The sequence below is a fragment of the Danio rerio genome, chromosome 17 (assembly GCF_052040795.2).
Source record: "Danio rerio strain M-AB ecotype USA chromosome 17, GRCz13ab, whole genome shotgun sequence".
NCBI lineage: Eukaryota > Metazoa > Chordata > Actinopteri > Cypriniformes > Danionidae > Danio > Danio rerio.
Window position 1 is genome coordinate 7,095,736 of NC_141037.1, and position 27,222 is coordinate 7,122,957.

Consider the following 27,222-nt stretch of genomic DNA (forward strand, 5'->3'; position numbering starts at 1 on the left):
GTAAATTTTTCTATTTTTTTAACAACAGTCAGTCAATAGTGAAAGTTGACCTCTTATGTCATATCGTGCGCTTTATTAAAATCTTCAATGGGTTATTTCCACAAAGATTTAGCAGTCAAAAAAGGGTAAATGAGAATAAAGTGGCAATAATTCTGGATCAATGGCAAATTCTGGACCTTTCCCTACTGAAAAAACAGTTTTAACCAGCCTATGCTGGTTGGCTGGATTTAGAGGGGTTTTGTCCATTTTCAGGCTGGTTTTAGTCATTTGCAGTCTGGTAGCTAGTCTTTCGAACCACCCGAACACCCCCTGGCTACGGGCCTGCAAGGTTCAAATAACATCTACACTCGGATTTATTTTAGACATACAACGATAAGTCTTCCCAATACTTCTTCTGTTTACATTCTGCTTCTTAATAGTTTCGCATTGAAGCGTTAGTTCAATCGCTCCGCCCTCTGATTGGCTGTGGAGACGCACCGGCTTCTCACTGGCTTTCTTCCTCTCGCTCCGCCTTCTGATTGGCTCTGAAGACGGACCGGCTCCTCATTGGCTGCAGATCAGTCAGAGACGCTCGGAGAGTCTGCTGAATCCGGAGCTCAGAGTCAGAAACACCGGCAGATCCTCCGAGCATCATGTCTGAACACTGTACAGCTCTCTAGAGGACTCCCGACGCTGGACATGGCGGAAATCCGGATAAAAACACTCCTGAACAATCTCTGGATGTTAATTCTCATCGCAGACCACGTCCAGCCTGGTCAGTACAGTTCGTATTATTGAGTAAATTATATTTAGGATTGTGAAGGGACAGTTAGAGGGATAGTTCATGCACCCAAAATTAATATTTAATCACTATTTACTCTCCCTCAAGTGATTATAAACCTTTATGAGTTTCTGTCTTCTGTAAATATTATATCTAGAGGAGAGCTGGAACCACTGACTAGGAAAAACAAATACTATGTAAGTCAATGGTTACAGGTTTACAGCTTTCTTCAAAATATTTTAATTTCTTTGAAGGAAAGAAAGTCATACAGGTTTGAAACAAGTAAATGGTGAGTAAATATGACAGATTTCTATATTTGGGTGAACTATAGCAATACACAAATATACAAACAAACAATTAACAATAGAGCAAATAAAAAATCATATTATAGTCATAAAATCACATTGTATAGTATATTGCAATACTTTAAATCTATAAATAATTACATGTGCAAATGTATTTCTATAAAACTGTTCATTATTATTTCATGACATGGATTCTCACAAAACATGTAGTGATTTAAATTTTATTTATTTATTTATTTATTTATTTATTTATGTATGTATTTATTCTTGAATTAAGTAGCTTAATTTAACATAATTTAACATAAATATGTCAAAGTAAATATATATATATATATAAAATATATATATATATATATATATATATATATATAAAATATATATATATATATATATATATATATATATATAAAATATATATATATATATATATATATATATATATATATATATATATATATATATATATATATATATATATATATATATAAAATAGATTTAAATATAAATATTTCAAAATAAATATTAAAATACAGTATAAATGTAGTAGTAAAATTTTATTGTCCATCATCATATTTCTGCAGACATTCCATAAAAATAACAATTAAAACAATTCAAAATATACAGTAAGTTACAATAATTATAATGCTAAATAAGATAAACCCACTGAAACAGGTACAAAGGATTTCTTATATCGGTTTAACCTGCACTAAGGGACTCTATATCTCCTACCAGAGGGAAGCAAATCATAATGTGGAAACCAAAATGAGTTGGATCAAAAAAGGATTAAAATATTTATCACGCCCAACAATTTAAGAGATGCATCAACTTAGATTTACACCGTACGGATAGGTTGCCAAATCACACTGTGATACCATATCTAACAATGCTTTCAAGAACAGCTTTATAAAATAACATCATAAGCTTCTCGTTATCTCCGAAAAGATGTAACCTCTGTAAAAATACAATCTCTGGTGTAAACAAGAGAAAACCACTCTGTGTGTTTCCATGTAAAAGAACTGTCAATATAAATGGCCAAGTACTTATACTGTAGGTCTCTGACTGATTACTAGGTTGGTCGTGTACAACTTGACGATGGTCACCTATACACTTTGGGTCAAATACCATATCTTCTGTTTTCTTTGTGATTAATTTTAGCTTATGTAGTTTCAATTTTACCAATAAACCGGACATGGCTTTTAATGCACACTATCCTATAAAATGTTATTCATTTGTTCATGTGAATGTTTAATAATTTTCATTTGTATATGAAACATGCATGATGTAATGCAAAAGATAATTTGAAAGTGCTTTAATTGAATTACTGAGTTTAATGATTTAAAATTGTGGATATTAGATCCTGAATGAGTATTAATAACTTTATAGTATTAATAAAACTTATTTTGGATGATTGGAGTGTATAAACAGAATTTAAACAGTCTATAAATTGCATACAGTGCTCAGCATATATGAGTTCACCCCTTACAAATGTCTCATTTAAATTCATATTTTCTATTGGAAGCTATACAATATTATGTTTGTGCATATACATCAGATTAGTCAGTACTCAAGCCAGTTCTGGAGCTAATCTAATAAAATAACTTATGATAACCGTCCAAAAACTAGTAGACCCAAATTTATATGTTATAGAGAAATATTAAATACACATTAAAAAAAGAGGAAAAATCAAGAGAAGCAAAACATTTTTTTAAATTAGTTGAAATTTTGTAGGTTGTATATTTTTTTGCAATATTTTGCATATATTTAATTGTATTGTCTTTCAATTTCTAAATATGTTTGGTGACTAAAATAATATTTTAATAAATATATCCGTTTAGTAAATCTGTTTTGTTTAAATGCACTAAAATACATTGCCTATAGTCACTGAGAAATGGAGGAAAATTTTCATTTTTAAAATGGGGTGTACTTAATTATGCTGAGCACTGTATATTAGATTAATCAGTACTGAAGACAAATCTGAAGCTAATCTAACAAAATATCTTATGAGAACTGTCCAAAATTAGTATACCCAAATTAATATTAGGAAAAATTATTAAATAAAAGATTTTAAATGAGCAAAGTTCAAGAGAAACCAAAAATGTATATATATTTTTTTTAATTTGTAGCTTGTAATTTCTTTCAAATATTTCACATGAATTTCAAGAGTTCACACTTAGCTGATGATTGATAGTAAAGCTAGTTTGGTGTGCTGTCCCGGGAGAGAGCCCTGAGCTTATAAGATCCTCGAGCCCTGGGCTCCCTCCCGTTGCAAGGCGAGAGGGGAGTTTGAGCTCAGGTAGATCTCAATGACTCCCCTCTTGCTTGTTGTAGCTAAGTGTCAGATATGGATGCTGAAAGTGTACTCAGAGTTTAGCTAAAGTATTTGGATTAATTGTTTAGAGTGCTTGTTTTTTTACTGTGGGAGGAAACCGGAGGACCCGGTGAAAACTCACGCAACCACGGGGAGAACGAGCAAACTCTGCACAGAAATGCCATCTGGTTTGGAAAGGAATTAAACCAGGGGCATTCTTGCTGTAAGGCAACAGCGCTAATCGCTGGCCACCGTGACGCCCGTTTGAAAGAAGGGAAAGTAGGGATGGGTGGGGGGGTTTCTTCAAGACGAAGATATTGAGATGAGAAAAGTCTGGTTATTTATAGCGAGTTAAGGATCGTCTGATAGGATAATCAGTCGTTAGCTAAAGTTGGAACAGCTGTAAACAATCATAAGCACGGGATCCTCTCGAAATTTGTTTATAAATAAACTTCACTTAATTGTATTATCTTTCTATTTTTTTAAAGATGTTCTTTGACTAAAATAATATTTTATTAAACATATCAGTTTTTCCCAGAGATGGGTTGCGACTGGAAGGGCATCCGCTGCATACAAAACTTGCTGGATAAGTTGGGATTTCATTCCTCTGTGGCAACAGTTAATGCATTTCTCAAAACAATTAGTACAAACTGCAAAACCTAGCTGATAACCTGCAAAAGCGCGTCACATGTTAAAAATGGATAGTTCATACCTCAAAAGCAAGTATTGATGTCAATCAAAGTGTCAGTGTCATCAAGATGAAAAGTCCTGACACCATTGTTTATGAACAAGATAGTCAAATGGCTTAGTCATGTTTTCATCATAACAGTTTACACTATACATTTTTTCAATGTAAAAAAAGTCAGATTTTGGTGACACGTCCTGAAAATGCTCAAGACAGCACTGTATACTGTTTGCACAGTCATTTGAAAACTACAGTAAAGTGAGACATCACTGCATTTAGTGGAGTGTCTGTGTACAAGACACTGAATATGTATGTTTCACATGTTTACTGCATTTGCTCTTTGCAATTCTAATTCATTCCCAGCATTGTGCAAAAGAATAAACACACCCTTATTTACAACAAACATAAACTCCCTTTAGGTAGAGCTGTGCACAACTGTAAACAATATTGCAGTATATATTGGAACTGAACCAACATACATACACAGGTCTGTAAATCAATCATCAAATTGTTGAATTTTAAAGACATGTTCAAGAAAATAAAGATTTTAATTTGTTTTATAAAATTAGTTTGACAGATTTTGACAACTAGTTCAACATTTTTGTATGTAATGACAAGTAATGAAATGAGGACTGTTAGTTTTATATGGGATGACTATTCAGCATTCACAAGTTTAGTTAATTTTTACTGACATGATATAAGCAAATGATAATGTTATAAACAGCAGAGAGTTGTATGAAAGCAATTGATGCATGTCTAAAAGCATTTGCAATTTGTTAAAAGGAATGAGAAACTGCTACTATGATGTGCACAAATGACTAATTGTTTTGAGAAATGCAGTACCTGTTGTGCAAATGTAAATAGTGTTGTGAGAAATGCATCAAAGCGACGGAGAAAAACTGTAATAAAGGTACTAAGCTGACAAGAAAATGAATGAATGAAATATATCAGTTTAATAAATCTGTGTTGTTTAAATGCACCAAAATACATCGCCTATAGTCACTGAGAAATGGTTATAAATGTTAATTTTTAAAATGGGGTGGGCTCAATTATGCTGAGCACTGTAAATTGAGTAAAATCTACATAAAGTCCATTGGCAAAATATACAGTGTGTGATCTAAAAATCTTAAACCCGATTACATCGAGAACGTGATAACAACATCTGCAAACAGACAGTCCGAAATGAACATTTGTATTTCAACTCAGCTGGAAAACAAATGCAGCAGAGTATTTTCAATGTACAATTAAATAGTCAATATCATTCGCCCTCATGTGAATTTCTTTTAGTTTTTTAAAAATTTCCTAAGTGATGTTTAACAGAGCAAGACATTTTTCACAGTATTTCATATATAATATTATTTCTTCTGGAGAAAGTATTATTTGTTTTAGTTCGGCTAGAATGAAAAGTAGTTTAAAATTTTTTAAAACCATTTTAAGGTCAATATTATTAGCCCTCTTTAGCTGTATTTGTTTTCAATTGTCTACAAAACAAACCACTGTTAAGCTGCGGTCACACTTGACTTTTCTCCCCATAGGCTTCCATTTATACGCACGTGAATGTGTCAGACCACAAACGCAGGGTCATGCGTGAAATTTCGCAGGTTGCTGCGGTGCAAAGTTCAAGCTTGGTGAACTCTGACTTGCGAAATCGCATCACTTGACTGCGTGAGATCAATCGAGGATCAAACCATGACCTCTCTGGACAGAAATTTAAAACATGGAGCAATCGCTCGCTTTTTTAAATGTCTAATCAGCTTGTTTAATCCCGCCCCTTTTTGCAGCGCCGCAGGACAGAAATTCACACATACAAACTCTATCGTGCCCGCAGCTTTATACAATGACTTGCCTAATTACTAGGGATGTAACGGTATCAGAATTTCACTGTACGATAATACCTCAGTATGAATGTCACGGTACGGTATTTATTAAATAATTTACAGGAAAAATAAAACTAATGAAAAGACTCGAAAAAAGTGCCAAAAGTGTTTATTTATCTTAGCACTGAACATATCAATGACATACAAATTAACCATCTATCTTAAAGTTTCGAAACAGGAACTTCAATTTTTCAATTTTAATAACAAAAAACTATTAAACTATATATAAAATAATAAAGTTTCAATTTAGTATTGTTGAAAACTCATCACATTCAACATTTAATCACTCACTCACTTAGATAGAGATGGGTTTTTTAAGGAAAATTATCATGTAACTATAATCTGGTAAAAGCTGGGATCTCTGGGCATTTACAATGTCCCCTGCAACAGAAAATAACCCTCTCATTTGGGACTGAGGTTTCTGGGACAGAGAGATATGATTTAGCCAAGGTTGACAGCAGTGGGTAACGCTGTGCATTTTCTTTCCACCACTTGAGAGGACAAGCCATGAGTGAGATAGAGGTCTCTTTGCGGTACAAGTCAATGTCTGCATCAATCTAACAAGTGTGCTGTGTTCTGCAGTCCCCATGACTGTTTTAGTCGTATTCCCCGACTTATATTTCACCACAGTCTGGCAGTGCCTGCATACTGTTTTTGTCTTTGTCTGTCACTTTTTCTCCTTTTTCGTATCTTTTCAGAAAGAAACCTAAATGCTTCCACACATCCGATTTAAAACCCGCTTTAGGTTCGATCATTTCCAGCTTTTTCTTCCCCGCTACTAGCAGCACACTCCATTTCCACATTACTGGATCTGTAGTGACAACAGACCGCAAAGGATGATGGCCACGCCTGGGCTGATGGGAATTGTAGTTCCCGCTATCTCCCGTTCACTTCATTCGCCTGAGCAAACTTTTCTTAGAAATATAGTTTTATTGAGTCATGCGACTACGGTAATATTGAAAAAAATTACTATTGCGATATGTTGGTATTTACAATATGGTTTCATCCCTAATAATTACCTAACTAATTAATTAATTAAGCCTTTAAATGTCACTTTAAGCTAAATACTACTATCTTGATAAATATCTAGTCAAATATTATGTACTGTTATCATGGCAAAGATACAAGAAATCAGTTATTAGTATTTACCATGCATTGCTTTGTGTCCCTGTGTGACTCCTTTCAGTTCCTCTCAGTTTTTCCTCTCGCTGTACTATAAAAAAAAAAAACACAGCCATCAGAAATCAGTGGACGGAGGATTAATTAGAGCTGACTGCGGTGATTAAAGAACGAGTAGTAATTAGGGTGAGGAGGAGGCTGTGTTTGTCCAGTCTCTTATTTACTGTAACTCAGTTACTGTGCAGTGACCTCAACCACGACCTGCGTCCTTTCCAAAACATTTATCAGACACTTTATGATCAATTACAGTGCTGAATAAATCCACTAATGAAATAAAGCAGAATGATGATGAAGATTATCAAATGTTCTTGTTGTGATTAACTGCGGAAGCTTTTATCGCGGTATACGGTATGATTACGATATTAATGATATGCTGCAAAAAAGATTACTTTTACAGGTATGATAAAATAGATACTACTTAAGTGAATTTCTATATTGTATGTTCAGAGTTAATAAATATAGGATTATAAATGTAACGAAGGGTCTGACACAGAGGGATCAATTTGCAGTATATTTATTAAATAAATGTAAAAAATTTTGGTGTAATCTTTGACTCCACACTCTCTTTTCAGTCTCACATTAAATCTGTCACTAAATCTGCATTCTTTCACTTATGTCGCATTTCACAACTGCGTCCCTTCATCAGTAGCAAGGATGCTGAGACTGTTATCCATGCATTTGTCTCCTCACGCATCGACTACTGTAATGCTCTTTTCATTGGCCTGCCTGCCAGCCTCATCTCCGGATTACAGTATATTCAAAACTCTGCAGCTAGAATACTCACTCATACCAAACGTTCGGCTCACATAACCCCAATCTTGTATGATCTTCATTGGCTCCCGGTTGCATACCGCGTTAAATTCAAAATTCTCCTCCTTGCATTTAGATCCTTAAATAACCTAGCACCCTCCTATCTCTGCAACATGCTTGTCCCCTACACCCCAACTCGCTCTTTACGGTCTGCTGACTCTGGCCTTCTTGCTGTCCCTCGGTACCGCCTCTCTTCAATGGGGGGCAGATCATTTAGTGTTATTGCACCCAAACTCTGGAACTCTCTACCACGTTCACTCCGCTCTGCTAATAATATCTCTGAATTCAAATCCTTACTTAAGACTCACTTATTTTCTGAATGCTTCGCTTCTGATCTGCCAAACTGACCACTTAATCTGATCCACCTCTACTCTGCTCATATGTCTCTTAGGTCTTGTTTGTGTAATTCCAGTTTGTTATATTTGACTTCATGTATGTTTGTTTATCTTTTTGTTGCATTCCTTGTAAAGTGTCCTTGAGCTCTGGGGTCCGTTCTTCGTACCTCGCTTAAATGATCTTAGATGATTTGGCCGATCCTGGATCTTTTAATCTTGATAACTGATCTCTGGCTAATTTGATTCTTCAAACAAGTTCGCGAATCAGATTAGAATGTCTGGATAAACTGATCTGAGATCGCTGCATGTGTTGTGAAGGACAGATCTATCGATCCTCGAAATCATGATCAGCAATGCAACGATTGGCTGACGGCACAGCAGCGTAATGACATCATCTGATTAATATTCAATCATCCATGTGGGCAAAATTACATCAAATTACCAGTAAACGGCTTGTTAAATATGACACGCGATAACCTTCCACATTTGTTGTGAGCTGCAGGCTTTCCACTTTCATTTGTCAAGAGTATTCATCATGTATTTCAATGCAAATCAATGTATTTAGTTCTACATTTAGAAAAGATTTTCTTTATTATAGTAGCCGTTTTTTTAATCGGTGTTTCAAGAGTTCACACTTAGCTGATAATCAATAAAGTGTATTTGGCATGCTGTCCCGGGAGAGAGCCCTGAGCTCGTAATATCCTCGAGCCCGGGGCTCCCTCCCGTTAGAAGGGCGAGAGGGGAGTTCGAGGTCAGGTAGGTCTCGAAAACTCCCCTGCTTGTCACCGTGAGAAGTGTGAACTGAGGTTGTATTGAGTGATAATTTGTTTTAGTCAATTTGGCTATGGTTCATGTTTTGGACGGTGGGAGGAAACCGGGGAACCCGGGGGAAACCCACGCGAACACGGGGAGATCATGCAAACTCCGCACAGAAACACCGCACAGAAACACCGACCGGCCCCAAACTCAGGTTATTTATAATGCTTCCGTAATCATCTAATAGGGCTGATTACGGAGCTAATAAGGAGCCATCTGTGTTGATTATAAGCATGTGATCCTCTCGAAATTAGTTTATGAATAAACCACACAAAGAATAACTGGTTGTTTACAAAAGCATTTTCATATTGGTAAAGACGTCTGCAACTTTTGTGAAGCATCAAATCACCGTCATAACTATCAAAACATGTTTATGACTGCATAAATGTATTATTGCTTGAAAAAAAGTCACATATTCTGCATTTCTATTATACACAATTTGTACTAAAGCCATCTAAAAAGTTCATATCAGTAAGTTTTCTCATTGCACCAGCAGGTGGCAGTCTTTGTACTTTCATTTCGAGGGTGCAGATTGCATACGTTTTATTAATATGTAAAACTTAATTTATTTTATTAATGACTATAACTTTATATATATAGTTAAAAAATATGTACCATTTTCCCAAGTGTATATAACTACTAATGTAAGAAAATATCAGAATTCGGAACATACTTTCTGTATTATCTTTGCTTGAACTGAGCCGATCTAATCCTGTTTATATGAATTGAACCTGCTTCCGAATAGGTTTGACCTAGCAGAACTGTTGCTATGACAACAACTCTCGGATCAGCTTTGAAGAACGAAACGATCCTGGATCGTGTCGAATCGTTATTATCCAAATCCAGCTAACTGAGTAATCCACGTACGAAGAACAGAACCCTGGAAAGGCACTATATAAATAAAAATAATAATAATAATAATAATTATTATTATTATTATTATTATTATAAATAGAGTTTAATAATAAGCACACAGAAGTTGCTTGTGTGCGAACTCACATAAAACACAGTTGTATCAAGTCGAAGGGCTGGCGGCAGGCAAACACAGGATGAGTAAGCAGGCATGGGTCAGAGGCTGGCGGCAAGGATCAAGGTCGGTATTCAAGCTGGGGTTCAGGGCAGGCAAGACAAGGTCGATAATCAGTCCAGGTAAGCAACGGGAAAGCAGGCAAGGATAAGGACCGCTCAGTAGTGTTTGTTGGGGCAGAACAAGACTTCGCACTGAAGTGAGTGTGTGTGCTGCTTATATGTGTGAGCATGGTGATGAGGAGATGTGCTGCAGGTGTGTGAGGCTATCAGTCAGTGGGGATGACGTAATGTCAGAAGTCCGGTGATGATGACCTCTGCTGGCCAGCAAGGGGAATGACTGGGACCGAGTCGGTGACAATAAACATGGTGGCGAGGTGGCTCAGCGGTTAGCACTGTTGCCTCACAGCAAGAAGGTTGCTGGTTTGAATCCCGTTTAGCATTTCTTTGTGGAGTTTGCATGTTCTCCCCATGTTGGTGTGGGTTTCCCTCACAGTCCAAACACATGCACTATATGTAAATTGAATAAACTAAATTGGCCATTGTGTGTGTATGTGTGTGTGTGTGTGTGAATGTGAGAGTGCAGGGGTGTTTCCCAGGACTGGGTTGTGGCTGGAAGAGAATCTGCTGTGTAAAACATTTGCTGGAATAGTTGTCGGCTCATTCTGCTGTACCGATCCCTGATAAATCAGAGACTAATGTGAAAAAAAAAAATGAATGAATGATGAATGAGGATGAACACTGTAAAAATGCTGGGTTCAACGCAATGTTTTCATGTTGGCCCAATACAAACTGATTAAGTTAGCTTATATAGTGACTACGATTTTAATGTGTTATTCGGCATTAATTGAGAAATTAACATCAGCTAAGATTAATCCATTTGTTTTTGTAGTTTTTATGGTACATTTAGTTCATTTATTTAACATGTTAAATAGCCCCTATAAATAGTCAGATCATGTTCAATCAATATTATAGTAGTAACCCATTCAGACCCTTCTGACATCACATGTGAGGTCATGTTTTTTTATTTATTTTTTTTATTACGGGGCATTTAAATTTAAAGGGCATCTATGAAAAAAATTATTTTGTAAGCTGTTTGGACATAACTGTGTAGGTATATCTGTAATTATGTATACACCCACTGCACATTTACATTTGTAATCATGTTTATTTATCTGCACACTACTGATTATTAATAGCATTCTGTACATATATTCATTGTAAATCTCTGTTCATAGCTAATACAACCTGTATATAATGTTCATAGTACATCCATCTGTAAACATCACCATAGTTTTTCTATAACTGCACTTTATAACTTATACCTGTATTCTGCACTTGCTGCTATTGCACTGCTGGTTAGACCTAAACTGCCTTTTGTTGCATTGTACTTGTACATCTGTAATGACAATAAAGTTGAATCTAATCTAATCTAATCTAATCTATAGTGTGATTTTGAGGCCCACCGCAATGTGATGTAGGAGTGCGGTTTCCCTGCCCACCAAATTGACTGACAGGTGCCATGTCTCCATAATAACATGTTTACACATGTCCATTTTTGGCAAAGAAACTGGAATTAAAATATCTGTTCAACTCTCTGTGATCAGCTGCTCTTTGATAATTAGTTTTATAGGTTTAAAAACATCTATAAAAACAGAGCATGTTTGTAATAAAGACAGTAAAATTGCTGAGTACTTCTTAATCGCTATAATTACCACGGCTGCGTGGTGTCAGTAAATGCCCATATACAGTTGAAGTCTGCATTATTAGCCCCCCTGAATGATTTTTCCCCCAATTTCTGTTTAACGGAGAGAATATTTTTCAACACATTTCTAATCATAATAGTTTTAATAACTCATCTCTAATAACTGATTTACTTTATCTTTGTCATGATGACAGTAAATAATATTTGATATTAGATATTTTTCAACACACTTCTATACAGCTTAAAGTGTCATTTAAAGGCTTCACTAGGTTAATTAGGTTAACTAGGCAGGTTAGGGTAATTAGGCAAGTTATTGTATAATGATGGTCTTTTCTGTAGACTATCGAAAAGAAAAATAGCTTAAAGGGGCTAATAATATTGACCTTAAAATTGTGTTAAAAAACTGCTTTTATTCTAGCCAAAATAAAACAAATAAGACTTTCTTCAGAAGAAAAAATATTATTAGACATACTGTGAAAAATTCCTTGCTCTGTTAATTGCATTTGAAAAATATTTCTGAAAGGAAAATAAAATCAAAGGGGGCTAATAATTCTGGCTTCAACTGTATGTGTGTGTGTGCGCTGAAAACTGCACTTGCGTGTGACTCATCGTTTCAGAAAGGCTTGAATAAACTCCACCACAAATACATCAAAAAAAACTACGTGGTATTTTTGACTAATGAGCTGCATTTCAGCTTCATCTGAGTCTCTATCACTGACTGCTGTTTATCTGATGTAACACATGAAAAGGAGAGTTGGAGCAGTGGGCGGGGAGAAGCAGCTCATTTAAAGCCACACGCTACTAAAACAGCTACACTGTACTCAGACACCAAAAGGGGCAGATTCTGGAGGCTATAATAAATAATCTGATGGGTATTTTGAGCTGAAACTTTACAGTATCTTACATCCTCTACCCTTTGAAGCCTGCTGTTGTTCCTGATACTGGGCTTTTCTCATCCAATCAAACAGCGGTAAAGCTCTGTATGTTGTAATTTGAGAAACATCCACTAGGGTAAAGATATACCTTGAAGCACAGTCTAAACACAGAGGTAAGCAACACTTGCTATGGTTTTACTCACTTTGTTGATATGTCTGCCAATATCTGATAAACTGTATAGAAAAAAAGGATTTACACTCACCGGCCACTTTATTAGGTACACCTTACTAGTACCAGGTTGGACCCCTTTTGCCTTCAGAACTGCCTTAATCTTTCATGGCAGAGATTCAACAAGGTACTAAAAATGTTTCTCAGAGATTTCGGTCCATATTAACATGATAGCATCACGTAGTTGCTGCAGATTTGTCAGGCTGCACATCCATTATGCGAATCTCCTGTTCCAACATATCCCAAAGGTGTTGGATTGAGATCTGGTAACCGTGGAGGCCATCTTGAGAACAGAAATTGGGGAAAATAAATATACAGGGGGCTAATAATTCTGACTGCAACTGTATAAGCATATGTCTAATGGAGATCCGCTATTGTGTGTCAGTTTTGTCAGACGGCTGGATTCATGCACACGCAGAGGACAAACTCTTCCACAAACTCTTCATCGGGTATAATAAGTGGTCCAGACCCGTGCGAAACATCAGCGATGTTGTTATCGTCAAGTTTGGCCTCTCCATCGCTCAGCTTATTGATGTGGTAAGTTGATACTTTGCATGTTTTTGATGCTTGAAAACATTACAATACAAGAGCGCTGTTATAATGCAGAGGCAAACAAAAGCCAATTCAAAGCATCAGAATACATTAAACTAGAAACTGAATTTATATACAGTTGAAGTCAGAATTATTAGCCCTTTAGTATATTTTCTTCCCCAATATCTGTTTAACGGAGAGAAGATTTCTTTAACACATTTCTAAACATAATAGTTTTAATAACTCATCTCTAATAACTGATTTATTTGATCTTTTTCATGATGTCAGTAAATAATATTTGACTCGATATTTTTCAAGACACTTCTATACAGCTTAAAGTGACATTTAAAGGCTTAACTAGGTTAATTAAGGTAATCAGGCAAGTCATAGTATAACGATAGTTTTTTCTGTAGACAATGGAAAACAAATATTGCTTAAAGGGGCTAATAATATCCCTAGTAGCAAAGAATTCTGGCCCAGATTTGGCATAAAGCTGGCACAGCAGGCATTCATCCGGCACTGGCATACAGCATGTGGGCCAAACATGGCCCGGGTTTGGCAGAGGTGGCACCATCTTTAAGGCGGCACACAAGATTTGGGCCAGATGAAAAACGTAGTATTTGGCCCAGATTTAAAAATTTGATAAGTGGGCCATGTGAGTTTGGCCAGTCTTGACCCACATTTAAAATACACTAAAATAATTTTTGAGTAAAGAAAAAAAATTCTACCAATCAGGTCACTTTGAGAAAAAGCGTGCCCATAGTGTGCCTAAAGCGCATCACTCCATGGGTTTATCAATTTCATTGCAATCGTGACACAACAACCTATCTGGCCCAGTTCAGGCCCAGTTATGAGTTTTTAACTTGGCTGAGACTTGGCCTAGATATGGTCTGTGTTTGGCCCTTGTCTGGAAGCCAGATTTGGTCCAGTCATGTACCGTAATTCACTGCGGCATGTGGGCCAAGCAAAACCTGATTGTGTGGGCCAGAGCTGGGCCAGAGAAATTTTGCTATGTGGGATTGACCTCAAAATGAAAAAAAACTTAAAGCTGCTTTTATTCTAGCCGAAATAAAACAAATCAGACTTTCTCCAGAAGAAAAAATATGATCAGACATACTGTGAAAATTTCCTTGCTCTGTTAAACATCATTTGGGAAATATTTGAAGAAGAAATTCACAGGAGGGCGAATAATTCTGACTTCACCTGTAAATGATCACGTTTTTTATTATTACTATTAAAATGTGCATGGTTTAGACTAATGAATATGACAATGGAAAAGAGAAGATGCTGTATATATATGAATAGAGTCAAATACAAGGTTTTTGAGGGAGTTTGGGAGGGAAAAGGGGGGTCATAATGCATAATAATGTGAAATCCTTTCGTTCTTTCTTTTGTTTCTATAGTTTGGGCGTCCATATGTATGAGTGTATAGTTAAAGGTCCCGTGAAGTGCTTTGAAATGTGCATTTTTTATTCGACGTTTGAAGCAATCTCAACTGATAGAAACGGCAGGACAAAACTCTTCCCCCTTTAGAAAAACAGCCAATAGTGTTGTGTTGTCATCGCAGCTCTGCCAGTGTGAGTGGTTGAGCTCAAGCGCATCAGATGAAAAGCAAATGAGAAGCGTCTTGAAGGGGGCGGGGCATGTCAGACACTAGAAAGCATTTGATTGGTCAGAAGACTTGAATATTAGGTGATGTTAAAACAAATCATTGATCGATGAAGGCAGAAGTGACAGCATTGGATGTTTATATCTGCTCTGTAAAAAAAAATCTGTAATCTGCTGGGGTGCCGAAAAAAATAAAACGTAAAATAACGTCCATTAAAAAAACTGAAATTTGCTGTAAATTTACAGTACAGTAAATTTCTGTAGTTCAACCTGTTAATTTACAGTAAATTTCTGTGATTTAACGGCCGTTATTATTTGTTTTTTTCCCCTGCTGCTGGAAATAAAATGTAAAATTACAGATTTTTTTTACATTGTTGTTTACATCTTCTAAACACAAATTTTGTCACTGTTTGAAAGCACACTAGCTTATAAATATCTTTCAAAACTAGCATACTGATACTAACATCTAAGAAATTGTATTTGACTTTTCACAGGACCTTTAAAATGCCATAAAAATATTAAAAGGTGAAAAAAGTAAATGCTTATCATTGTTTTTTGGTTGCTAGGCTTCAAACATGACTCTAATCTTTTACTCAAAGTAAATCTGTGTTTTTTTTCCGCATGTTTGATACAAACTTCGCAGGATGAGAAGAATCAAATGATGACGACAAACGTTTGGCTGAAACAGGTGATGATCTTTATGTTTATTTCTAATGACCAATAAATTGGGCGACACGGTGGCTCAGTGGTTAGCACTGTCACCTCACACCTAGAAGGTTGCTGGTTCGAGTCCCGGCTGGGCCAGTTGGCATTTCTGTATGGAGTTTGCATGCTCTCCCTGTGTTGGCGTGGGTTTCCTCCAGTTTCCCCCACAGTCCAAACACATGCGCTATAGAGGAATTGGGTAAGGTAAATTGTCCGTATTGTATGTGTTTGAATTAGTGTGTATGGATGTTTCCCAGTGATGAGATGGGTTGCAGCTGGAAGGGCATCCGCTGCGTAAAACATGCTTGATAAGTTGGCGGTTCATTCCGCTGTGGAAACTCCAGATGAATAAAGGGACTAAGCTGAAAAAGTGAATGAATGTGTGAATAAGGTATTTACTGTAGCAGTTTTCATTAATATGCACATTTACTCTACAAATATGATTCTCTGATCCTCTACAGGAGTGGAATGATTATAAACTGCGCTGGAATCCGTCCGAATTTGATAATGTGACGTCTATTAGAGTCCCGTCAGAGATGATTTGGGTGCCTGACATTGTTTTATACAATAAGTAAGTATTGGTGTCTATATACACTTGTAAAACACATGACATGTGGAGAATTTAACTTTTATAGGCACAACTATAAATCATAAATGCAGAGAAGCTGACACTTTTTTAAGTTTCTAATTTGAGTATTTTTCTTAATTTGATATATCCCAAACACTGCCTAACAAAAGTCTTGTCGCATATGCAAGTTTTAAGAACAACAATTAATAAGTTGACTTCTAGTTGATCATTTAGTATCAGAAGTGGCTTATATGAAAGTCAAAGGCCTCTTATTTTACCAAAATAAAATATGATCATGCCTTGATTTTTAATTATTTCATTAGGACAGTAAGCTCTGACTTTGCCTAGACAAAGTCTTGTCACTGAACATAAATAATGTCCAGTATAGAATATAAAGTCATGCTGCAGTGGAGAAAGAGTTAATTTTGTGTCTGACTCCATCATGAGCTTGGAGGACTGCATCCATACATCTCTGCAATGACTCAAATCACTTATTAATAAAGTCATCTGGAATGGCAAAGAAAGTGTTCTTGCAGGACTCCCAGAGTTCATCATTATTTGGATTCATCTTCAATGCCTCCTCCTTCATCATATCCCTGAAATGCTCAATAATGTTCATATCTGGTGACTGGGCTGGCCAATCCTGGAGCACCTTGACCTTCTTTGCTTTAAGGATCTTTAATGTGGAGGCTGCTGAAGTGTGAGAAGGAGCGCTATCCTGCAGGAGAATTAGCCCTCTCCTGTGGTTTGTAATGTAATGGGCAGTACAAATGTCTTGTTTCTTCAGGCTGTTGATGTTGCCATCCCCTCTGCAGATCTCTCACACGCCCCCATAATGAATATAACCCCAAACCATGATTTTTCCTTCACCAAACTTGACTGATTTCTGAGAGAATCTTGGCTCCATGCGGGTTCCAGTGGGTCTTCTGCAGTATTTGTGATGATTGGGATGCAGTTCAACAGATGATTCATCAGAATAATCTACTTCTTGCCACTTTTCCACATGATCAACTAGAAATCGAGATTTTATTTCTTGTTCTTACAACCGGGATCGAAAACAAGACTTTTGTCAGGTAGTGTATCCTTTAAAATAGGCAGTTGTAAAACACATGAAATATGGAGACTTTAGGTGCTCCTGGATAATCAAACATTAAATGTTATGGTTAAACGTACAGTACATACAGTGCAATAATAATAATAGAAGAATGTCTCAACGACTCTATTAATATCAGCAGGCTCATGGATCCAGCGCTCTGGTGTTTCTGTAACATTAATATGTGAAATCAAACAGACATGGCATGAAATAAGATGTTGAGCACTTCTGTATGATGATTAAAAAAAGAGGTGCATGTTTTAATCTCCTAATAAAATGTCAAATGACTGGTCTATTTTCAGAAACACCAGGCCTGTCTTTATCTAGGAGGCATATTTGATCTCTACAAAAGACAAATTGAGGTCCTGTTGCATCATCTGATACCGTGAGCCAAAACTAAAAAAAAAAAAACCCTGCTGTCGACATGTGAAGTAATTATTATAATTGTTAAGATCTTCCTCGAGGCATCAAGAAAGTTTATATCCCAGATACATCAAAGACACTTCCTTTAAGTCATCCATATTTTACAGAAAGCACTTTTTAAAATGGGGTCGTGGCATACTTTTTGAGATTTTAATTTCAGCAAAGTTTTCTCTGTGCCAAAAGGTCAAAATGATAAAATACAATGATTCAACTGTGGCATAAAACACTGAAATAATGAGATAAGATTTTACATTAAGTCAGATATTGCCTAATAATAAGACTTCTTTCAAAAACATTTAAATATCTCACAAAATCCCAGGCTCATTGTAAAAATGTGCTTCAGTTTATATTTTTACAAAACATAAAATACGTTACTCTGTGTACTTTTTGTTGCACCTTTCAAATGATGAATACACTAGTGGGCGCTGTATATATTTGTGATTCTGAAATACGTTACTTAGGCCACATTTATATGTATGTTTCAGATGACAAATCCACTAGAGGAGGCTGCATATTTTTGTGATTCTGAAATACTTAGGGTACACTTTTTGTACGTTACAGATGGCAAATACATTAGAGGGCGCTGAATTTTTTGGGACTGAAATACGTTACTTAGGTAAAAAGAAATTTGTATGTTTCAGATGACAAATTGACTAGAAGGCGCTGCATTTTTTTGTGATTTTCAATTATGTTAATTAGGGGAAAAAATTACGTTTCAGATGAGAAATCCACTAGAGGGCGCTGTATATTTTTGTGATATTGAAATGTGTTACTTAGGACGTTTTTTTGTACGTTTCAGATGACAAATCCACTAGAGGGGGCTGCATATTTTTGTTATTCTGAAATACTTAGGGTACACTTTTTGTCCGTTTTAGATGACAAATCCACTAGAGGGTGCTGTTCATATTTGTGATTCTGAAATACGTTATTTAGGGCACATTTATATATACATTTCAGATGAGAAATCCACCAGAGCGCGCTGCATGTTTTTGTTATTCTGAAATACATTACTTGGGTACACTTTTTGTGCGCTTCTGATGACAAATCCACTAGAGGGCGCTGTATATTTTTGGGATTCTAAAATACATTTCTTAGGGCACATTTATATGTACGTTTCAGATAACAAATCCACCAGAGGGCGCTGCATATTTTTGTTATACTGAAATATGTTAATTAGGGCACATTTATCTGTATGTTTAAGATGATGAATCCAGTAGAGGGTGCTGCATATTTTTGTGATTTTGAAATATGCTGTTTAGGACACTTTTTTTTTTGAAATACGTTACTTAGGGTACATTGTTTTGTATGTTTCAGATGACAAATTGACTAGAGGGCGCTGTAAATTATTGTGATTCTAAAATAAGTTACTTAAGGTACACTTTTTGTGCGTTTCAGATGACAAATCCACTAGAGGGTGCTGTATATTTCTGGCATTCTAAAATACATTTCTTAGGGTACATGTATGTGTACGTTTCAGATAACAAATCCACAAGAGGGCGCTACATATTTTTGTGATTCTGGAATCTGTTATTTAGAGCACATTTATATCTACGTTTAAAGTGACAAATCCACTAGAGGGCGCTGTATATTTTTGTGATTCTGAAATACGTTACTTATGGTACATATTTTGTGCATTTCAGATGAGAAATCCACTTGAGGGCGCAGCATATTTTGGGGATTCTAAAATGCATTATTTAGGGCATATTTATATGTACGTTTCAGATAACACATCTAGAGGGCGCTGCATATTTTTGTGATTCTGAAATATATTAGGGTACATATTTTGTATATTTCAGATGACAAATCGACTAAAGGGCGCTGCATTTTTTTGGGATACTGAAATATGTTAATTAGGGCATATTTATATGTACGTTTCAGATGATGAATCCACTAGAGGGCGCTGTATATTTTTGGGATTCTTAATTATGTTAATTAGGGTAACATTTTTGTACGTTTCTGATGACAAATCCACAAGAGGGGGCTGCATATTTTTGGGATTCTGAAATACATTTCTTAGGGCACATTTATATGTATGTTTCAGATGACAAATCCACCAGTTGGCGCTGTATATTTTTGTGACTCTGAAATATATATTACTTAGGGGACATTTATATGTATGTTGCAGATGACGTATCCACTAGAGTGGATTTTTTTGTTCTTTTAAAATGAAAAAGAACCAAAAAGATGATGGCGTCATACAGGCCCGGATTGGCTAATCGGGAGAACCGGGAGAATTCCCGGTGGGCCGGTCCGTTTTTTGGCCGCGAAGGCCAGTGTCCCTAGCTGCTTGCACTCTCAGCAGTTGCACTTTTTTCATTTATTTGTTTCTTTGACCATAACCTCACTCTTTTTATTCGTTATTTTGCCGCAGCTCCGCACTTTTTATTTATTTTCTCGCAGCCCCGTGAGCTAAATGCAGCCCGCAGGTTAATGATGATCATCACTAACCTGCGGGCTGCACCCCATTCCACCCCAAACAGCGACACCTTAGTGAATATTAATTAATATTAATGAATATTACACCTGCTCAATGAAAATCAGATGATTCACTACATTATTAAATCTGAGTAGGGAAAAAAGAGTAGGGGAAAAAAAAGAGTATACATCAATAGCAGCAGAAATCAGTGCACTACTACATAGTGCCATCGTGGTCTAGTGGTTTGCACGTTATGTTAGGACGCTGTCGATCCGAGTTTGAACCTCACCAGAATGTCATATAATTTTTTCATTTTCAATGTTAAGACATAAAATACTCTTTGGGTTACTTATGTAGATGTACATTTTTTTTTGAGAACTGGATATCTATAAAGAATTGATGTTCTCATATTTATGAAAAACATTTGAAGTTCTTAAGCAGCTCTGTCCTTGAAAAAGACGTGTTAGTGTCATTTGAAACTGAATTATAAATGACGTTATTTTAATATAGTCAGTCGTCGACTGAGGTGGAACGGTCTAATGCTGTGTTCACACCAGATAGCGGATAAATCGCGCTATTCGTGCGTAAATAGCCGCGTGAACATTTGAGGTTACTCGCTTCATTCGCGCATCAAACCCCGCTTTATTCGCGAGTCAAACCCCGCTTCATTCGCGCGTCAAACCCCGCTTCATTCGTGCGTCAAACCCCGCTTCATTCGCGTGTCAAATTCACTTCAGACGCAGATTCGCGTGATGGGCAGGGCTTCTGTCTGCTTCTTGAGCCCAGCCCAGTTTGATGAACTTCTTGTCGGTGTCTGCTGGGGGATTTCCCCTGGGACACCGACAACAGGTGATACGCCACAATCACGCCCCCACAAGAGCAAACTGCTGATTGGTTAATGCGACGCGAATGTCCGCTGAAGTTCAGATTTTCGAACGCGAATGATTTACACGAAACGGGCATTAAGCGCGTCAAACGCGCAAAACGCTCAATTTGCGCCACGCCATGCACACCGCGCAATTCTCGTCATACACGCGTATCGCGACGCAGGATGTCTATTCACGCGTTTGCATTGACCTAACATGTAAATCACTCGCGCTTGACGCGCGTTCCGCATCTGGTGTGAACGCAGCATATGGCTTGAAACTCCAGAGCTAAAAAGGAGTCCCACTCCGGCCCTGGCATCATACTTTCCCAAGTGTTTATTTTACTTACTGCAGTCAAGCATACAGTATGTTTAGGTAGTAAGTACATTTTGCGATTTCACTAAAATTTAGGCTGAAGCACATATATCCAACAAGCCTGTTGAATGTGTCGCAATGTATACAGTAAAGCTCTGCTATTTGCCTCCAGTGCAGATGGTGAGTTTGCGGTGACCCACATGACCAAAGCCCACCTGTTTCACACGGGAAAGGTGAGCTGGGTTCCTCCCGCCATCTACAAGAGCTCCTGCAGCATCGACGTCACCTTCTTCCCCTTCGACCAGCAAAACTGCAAGATGAAGTTCGGCTCCTGGACCTACGACAAAGCAAAGATCGACCTCGAGCAGATCGAGGGCACGGTAGACCTAAAAGACTACTGGGAGAGCGGCGAATGGGCCATCATCAACGCCGTCGGGACCTACAACACCAAGAAATACGACTGCTGCCACGAAATCTACCCGGACATCACCTACTTTTTCATCATCCGCCGCCTGCCGCTCTTCTACACCATCAACCTCATCATTCCCTGCCTGCTCATTTCATGCTTAACCGTGCTGGTGTTTTACCTCCCGTCAGACTGCGGAGAAAAAATCACCTTGTGTATTTCCGTTCTCCTTTCGTTAACCGTTTTCCTATTGCTCATCACTGAGATAATCCCCTCAACATCTCTAGTCATTCCTCTAATCGGCGAGTATTTGCTGTTCACGATGATATTTGTAACGCTCTCCATTGTCATTACCGTTTTTGTGCTCAACGTGCACCATCGTTCACCTAGCACGCATTCAATGCCATGTTGGGTTCATTCGGTGTTCCTGGACCACATTCCCCGCTGGCTCTTCATGAGACGTCCAGAGCCTGAAAAGAAACCAAAAAAGACAGCCAATCTGAGCACATCCAAGAGCTGGTTCCAGCAGGAGACTGGAGTGGATGGTCTGGTTTGTCAGGATATGGAGTTTGGGATTGGTTTATCCACATCCATCTCCTCTCCATCCGCAACCTCTCTGCATTTGTCTGACTCAGAGCCTTTACTCCAGAAGTATGAGCTCCAGCATTTGGGACATGTGGTGAATCTTTGTCAGCATCCTGCTAAGCTTGGTAACCTGGTGTCAGAGCCTGGTCTGCTGTTTTCACCGTGTGTCCTGCGAGCTCTGGAAGGGGTGCGGTACATCGCTGATCATCTGAGGGCTGAGGATGAAGACTTTTCAGTGAGCAACGCAATCACACTGGTTTAGTCATACAAGCTCATCTATACCACAATTATAACCATTATTTCCTAAAGGGGACCTATTATGCGAAAGTCACGTTTATAAGGGGATTATGTGGGAACAGCGTGTGATTATAGCCAGCTTCTAATAGTCTCAATTAATTAATTACAATCTTTATAATCACGCTTGCGATAAATAGTGTGCAGAAACACTTTGATTGACATTCTCCCTTTGGACGTGTCATCAGAGGGGGAAAGCCCCGCCTACTAGTGATCATCTCTCCCTCATTGGCAGAGGACGTCAGTCTTGTTTTTGAATCTGCTACTACCCTGCTGAAAAATCCAGCTTAAACCAGCCTAGGCTGGTTGGCTGGTTTGAGCTGGTCGACCAGCCTGGTTTTAAAGGGGTTTTGGCCATTTCCAGGCTGGTTTCCAGCAATTTCCAGCCTGGTCTTAGCTGGTCAGGCTGGGAGATGACCAGCTAAAACCAACTTGACCAGCCTAGCCAAGCTGGGAGTCCAGCCAAAACCAGCTATGTCCAGCCTAAACTAGGCTGGTCAAGCTGGTTTTAACTGGATTTGGCTGGTCATTTTCCAGCCTGACCAGCTAAGACCAGGCTGGAAATGGCTGGAAACCAGCCTGGAAGTGGCCAAAACCCCTCTAAAACCAGGCTGGTCGACCAGCTAAAACCAGCCAACCAGCCTAGGCTGGTTTAAGCTGGATTTTTCAGCAGGGTATGCTGACATGCTACTATGCTATCACTTAGGGCTGTGTAATTAATCGAAAATCCGATTTCGATTTTGGCTTCTGACAATTGTGAAAAACCATTAATCAAGATGAACGATTATTGCATCATTTACCGCCCCCTTTCCAGTTGTACACATGTTGCTCTTAAAAGCGTGAAAGACCGCGTGCTTATGTGTGTGCGGCGCACAGAACAGAAGCATGCAGTCAGCATTTGGTCTCATTCGCACACTGAAGACTGATTTATACTTCTGCATCAAACACCGGCGTATGCTACGGCGCTGACGCATAGCCCTTCGCGGTGGCCGTCGACGTCACTGACGTGCACCTCTCAAAAAATGTAACTACACGTCGCAACGACGTGTAGCGTAAGCTCTGTGATAGGTCGGCTTGGTAGCGCTGACGAGTCTGAGCGGGACCGAGAGCCGCGCGAATGGCGCGACCAATTGTTTACAAGTGTGGAGTCCCGTGAAGGAGCTCCGGATGGAAAGTTTTGTTTTGTGTTTACCTCATAGTTAAAGTTGTTGCACGTCCGACGGTTCCTGCCTCAAAATGAGCGAGTTTGAGCCACTTGTACATCCCGGAAGTGTTCAGGAAAAGCATAAAAGCAGAGAAGAAACTCGACACAGAGGAACATTTACACCTCACTGCCAACTAGCGTTTCGGAAGTGTTAATGCAGACCGACAGAGACAGTGCGCAGAAGTATAAATGCACAGCTACGCGCGTTGCATGCGCCGTGGGTTACGCCGGTCACTTGACGTAGAAGTATAAATTAGGCTTGAGACGAGCAGAGCGCAGTCAGCGCACACATCTGAAGTCATCTTAACGTGAGCGCTTTAATGGTCAAATAGGTGTCAAACTGCAGTGTTTAGTGATTATTCTTATCAACCCTCATTTGTTTAATAAACAAACGAGTTGAGGATCAAAAGACACGTGAAAGAGAAACCATTAAAGAGACAGCGCGCGGTAATCCTTCTGCCGCCTGCTTTTATGATTATTAATCAAACAACAAATGGAGAACATGCCTCACTGCTCTTGACTGAAGGACTTTTTGTACAGTCCGGCTAGCTTTTTGGTTCCGTCCCCATGGTTCAGTCCTCTTCACTTCGCGCGAACCACCGGATAAAATCTCCCAAACGTTATGATCCGAATATTATGATACGAATGTCCCCTTTTTACAGGATGACAGCAGTATACAAATGTAAAATACTGGAAAATCCCAGGAAAAACGGGAGGGTTGACAGGTCTGCATTAGCATAGGAAGTTACTCTTGTTTTTTGAATCTACCACTATGCCGACACACCATAGATATATACACTAGATATCGCATAGGGACCCTGAGCATGCGTCAATAGTGCCGCCATATTGGTACAGTGCTCCCAGGACAAATGTCATTCAACCGCACTAGTCAAGACAGTGTTATTACGTGAAGATGCGGGACTTTAGCGATGTCTACGGCTGTAGTGACGAGCAAACAAAGAAAACAAAGCACAAAGGCAGAACATTTCATAGGTAATATTAAGTTTTTTCTGTTTTTGTATGTTATGAGCTTTTGTGCTAAACAGTAGCGTTATTAATGATAATACAGTCACTTACTGCATTCACCAACTGCATTCCAACTCGCACTAAATACTCGGCTTATGCTAGTTTTGTTGAATGAAATCAGCAAACAATGCAAAAGAAATATGATAACGAGATGCTGCGGTGCCAGAAGTATTATTGTCAGCTAGTGAACGAGTCGTTCATAATGGAGATTCATTCACAAACGAATCGCTCCCTCCGTCAGTATAAGAGGTGAAAGCAGGACAGGAGGTGTGTTTCAGGACACAGATTAGATCAAATTTAACAGAGAGGGTGGATAGTACATTTCCGAACACACAAACACAAGATTTTTGTCAGGAATGCCAGTGCGATCACTGGTACATCAATGTAGAAAAGTGATGTAAAATGATAATTTTCGTAATTAAAAAAAAAAAATTTGCATACTAACATCCAGGAAAACTCCCGATCATAGATATATGTGTATATGTGTATATCTCTGGCTTTGGATGGCCACAGTCCTCCACTGTACCTTGGTCCCGCATTCATTTCAATGGAGCACTACCCTGTAGCAAGATGGTGGCTCTATTGACGCATTCCTTCCAATAGACAGGGTAGGCGACATCTAATGTATATATCTATGCTGACACACAGATATTTATAGCCCCGCCCTCTTTTGAAAAGAGCACAATCTCGTTTGAATTTAAAGCGACAGTCACCAAAACACCACAATTAGGATCAAAGCCTAAAAGGGTCAGTTTTGAAAAAGTTATAAATCATTATTTGTGTGGTATTTTGAGCTGAAGCTTCACATACACTCTCTAGGGATATCATAGTTATTTTACAGCTTGTAAAAAAAACAGCATAATAGGTCCCCTGTCCTAAACTCTCTCTCTCTCTCTTTATCTCTCTCTCTGTTTTCTTTGGGACAGGTCAAGGAGGACTGGAAATATGTGGCGATGGTGATTGACCGCATCTTTCTGTGGATGTTCATCATCGTGTGTCTATTGGGAACCATCGGCCTCTTCTTACCGCCGTGGCTATCAGGAATGATCTAAAAAAACACATTCAGAAGCACATCAAGAGCAGCGATAAACACTGAACTGATGGAAAGCGAGACCTTTCAGCAAGATGACCAACATGTGTCACATTAAAGAAAGCTCTTTATATTTGGCTTCTTCTTTTGATGAGAGATGTGGGCTCCTTCAGGGTTTATTTGAGGACGCGCTTCATTGTTAAAAACGCCGAAAACACAAGTAACCTCTCGCTGAATGCCTGACATTTAACAGTATCAAAACCTCGAGTCTGTCGCAGGCGTCGCAATATGCAAAATTAACCTTTGGGAAAGAGGCAAACGCTTGTGTGACCCTGACGAGTGGCGGGTCACTCTTTACCCTTTATCCCACTGCTCAATGAATCCCAGATTACATTTCGCGCCGCTTTCAACAGCAATTATCTCCAGGGTCAGAAGGCGACGCTTATTTATTTATAACTTTCGGGAGTCTCTGAAAGATATATTGTGGAGGTCGTGCAATTATACCAGTCGGGTCTGTGAACTGTGTGGTTTATTAAGGGGGAGAAAGGCATTTCATATTTCTGTTTTAAAAGTTCTGCTCACACTGGAAGAATGATCTTCTTACGTACATTTTTCTTTGGTCTTGCTTCAAGTCAAAACATCTAAAAAGTTTTAAATCAAGAAGCATTTTGTAGTTTCTTCAAGATTAATTTTCTTCTGCTAAAGTATTTTATTATTTCAGAAATAATAAATAATCAGTCAAATTTATGTGAGTTTTTCCTTAAAGGTGCTGTGTGTAAGTTTTTGACTCTTCTAAAACTTAAAGATACCATAATATGTTTGCATATTTTTAAGAAGCATGATAATGAACATTCTTGTTTATCTGAAAAACAATGCTGAAGTCAAATAATCTGCTTTGAAAAAGAGCGTAACATGCCGAAGTGGCTGTCTTTATTTTGGTCAATTAACCCACCCAATGCCAGTTCAGCCAGTTATATTTCAGCACCCGAGTGGCCTTAGTGGAAAACAGCGTATTTCATTTATTCACTGAATTTAAAATATTACTTCTCACCTATAAAGCTCTAAATAATCTAGCTCCTGTTTATCTAACCAACCTTCTGTCTCGCTACAATCCAACTCGCTCTTTAAGATCTCAAAACTCAGGGCTTCTGGTAGTACCTAGAATAGCAAAATCAAGTAAAGGAGGTCGAGCCTTCTCCTTTATGGCTCCTACACTCTGTGTCCGAGGCTCAGACACACTCT

General features: G+C 38.1%; 1 protein-coding gene across 1 annotated transcript; it reads left to right on the forward strand.

Moving 5' to 3' along the window:
* The first annotated feature begins 595 nt into the window (after positions 1-595).
* On the forward strand, positions 596-26,723 carry chrna2a (cholinergic receptor, nicotinic, alpha 2a (neuronal)). The gene is given in 6 exon segments (NM_001040327.1): positions 596-754; positions 13,296-13,447; positions 15,693-15,737; positions 16,216-16,325; positions 21,608-22,661; positions 25,877-26,723. Coding segments are annotated over 6 exon segments (1,563 nt in total). The 5' UTR covers positions 596-678; the 3' UTR covers positions 26,003-26,723.
* Positions 26,724-27,222: the final 499 nt, after the last annotated feature.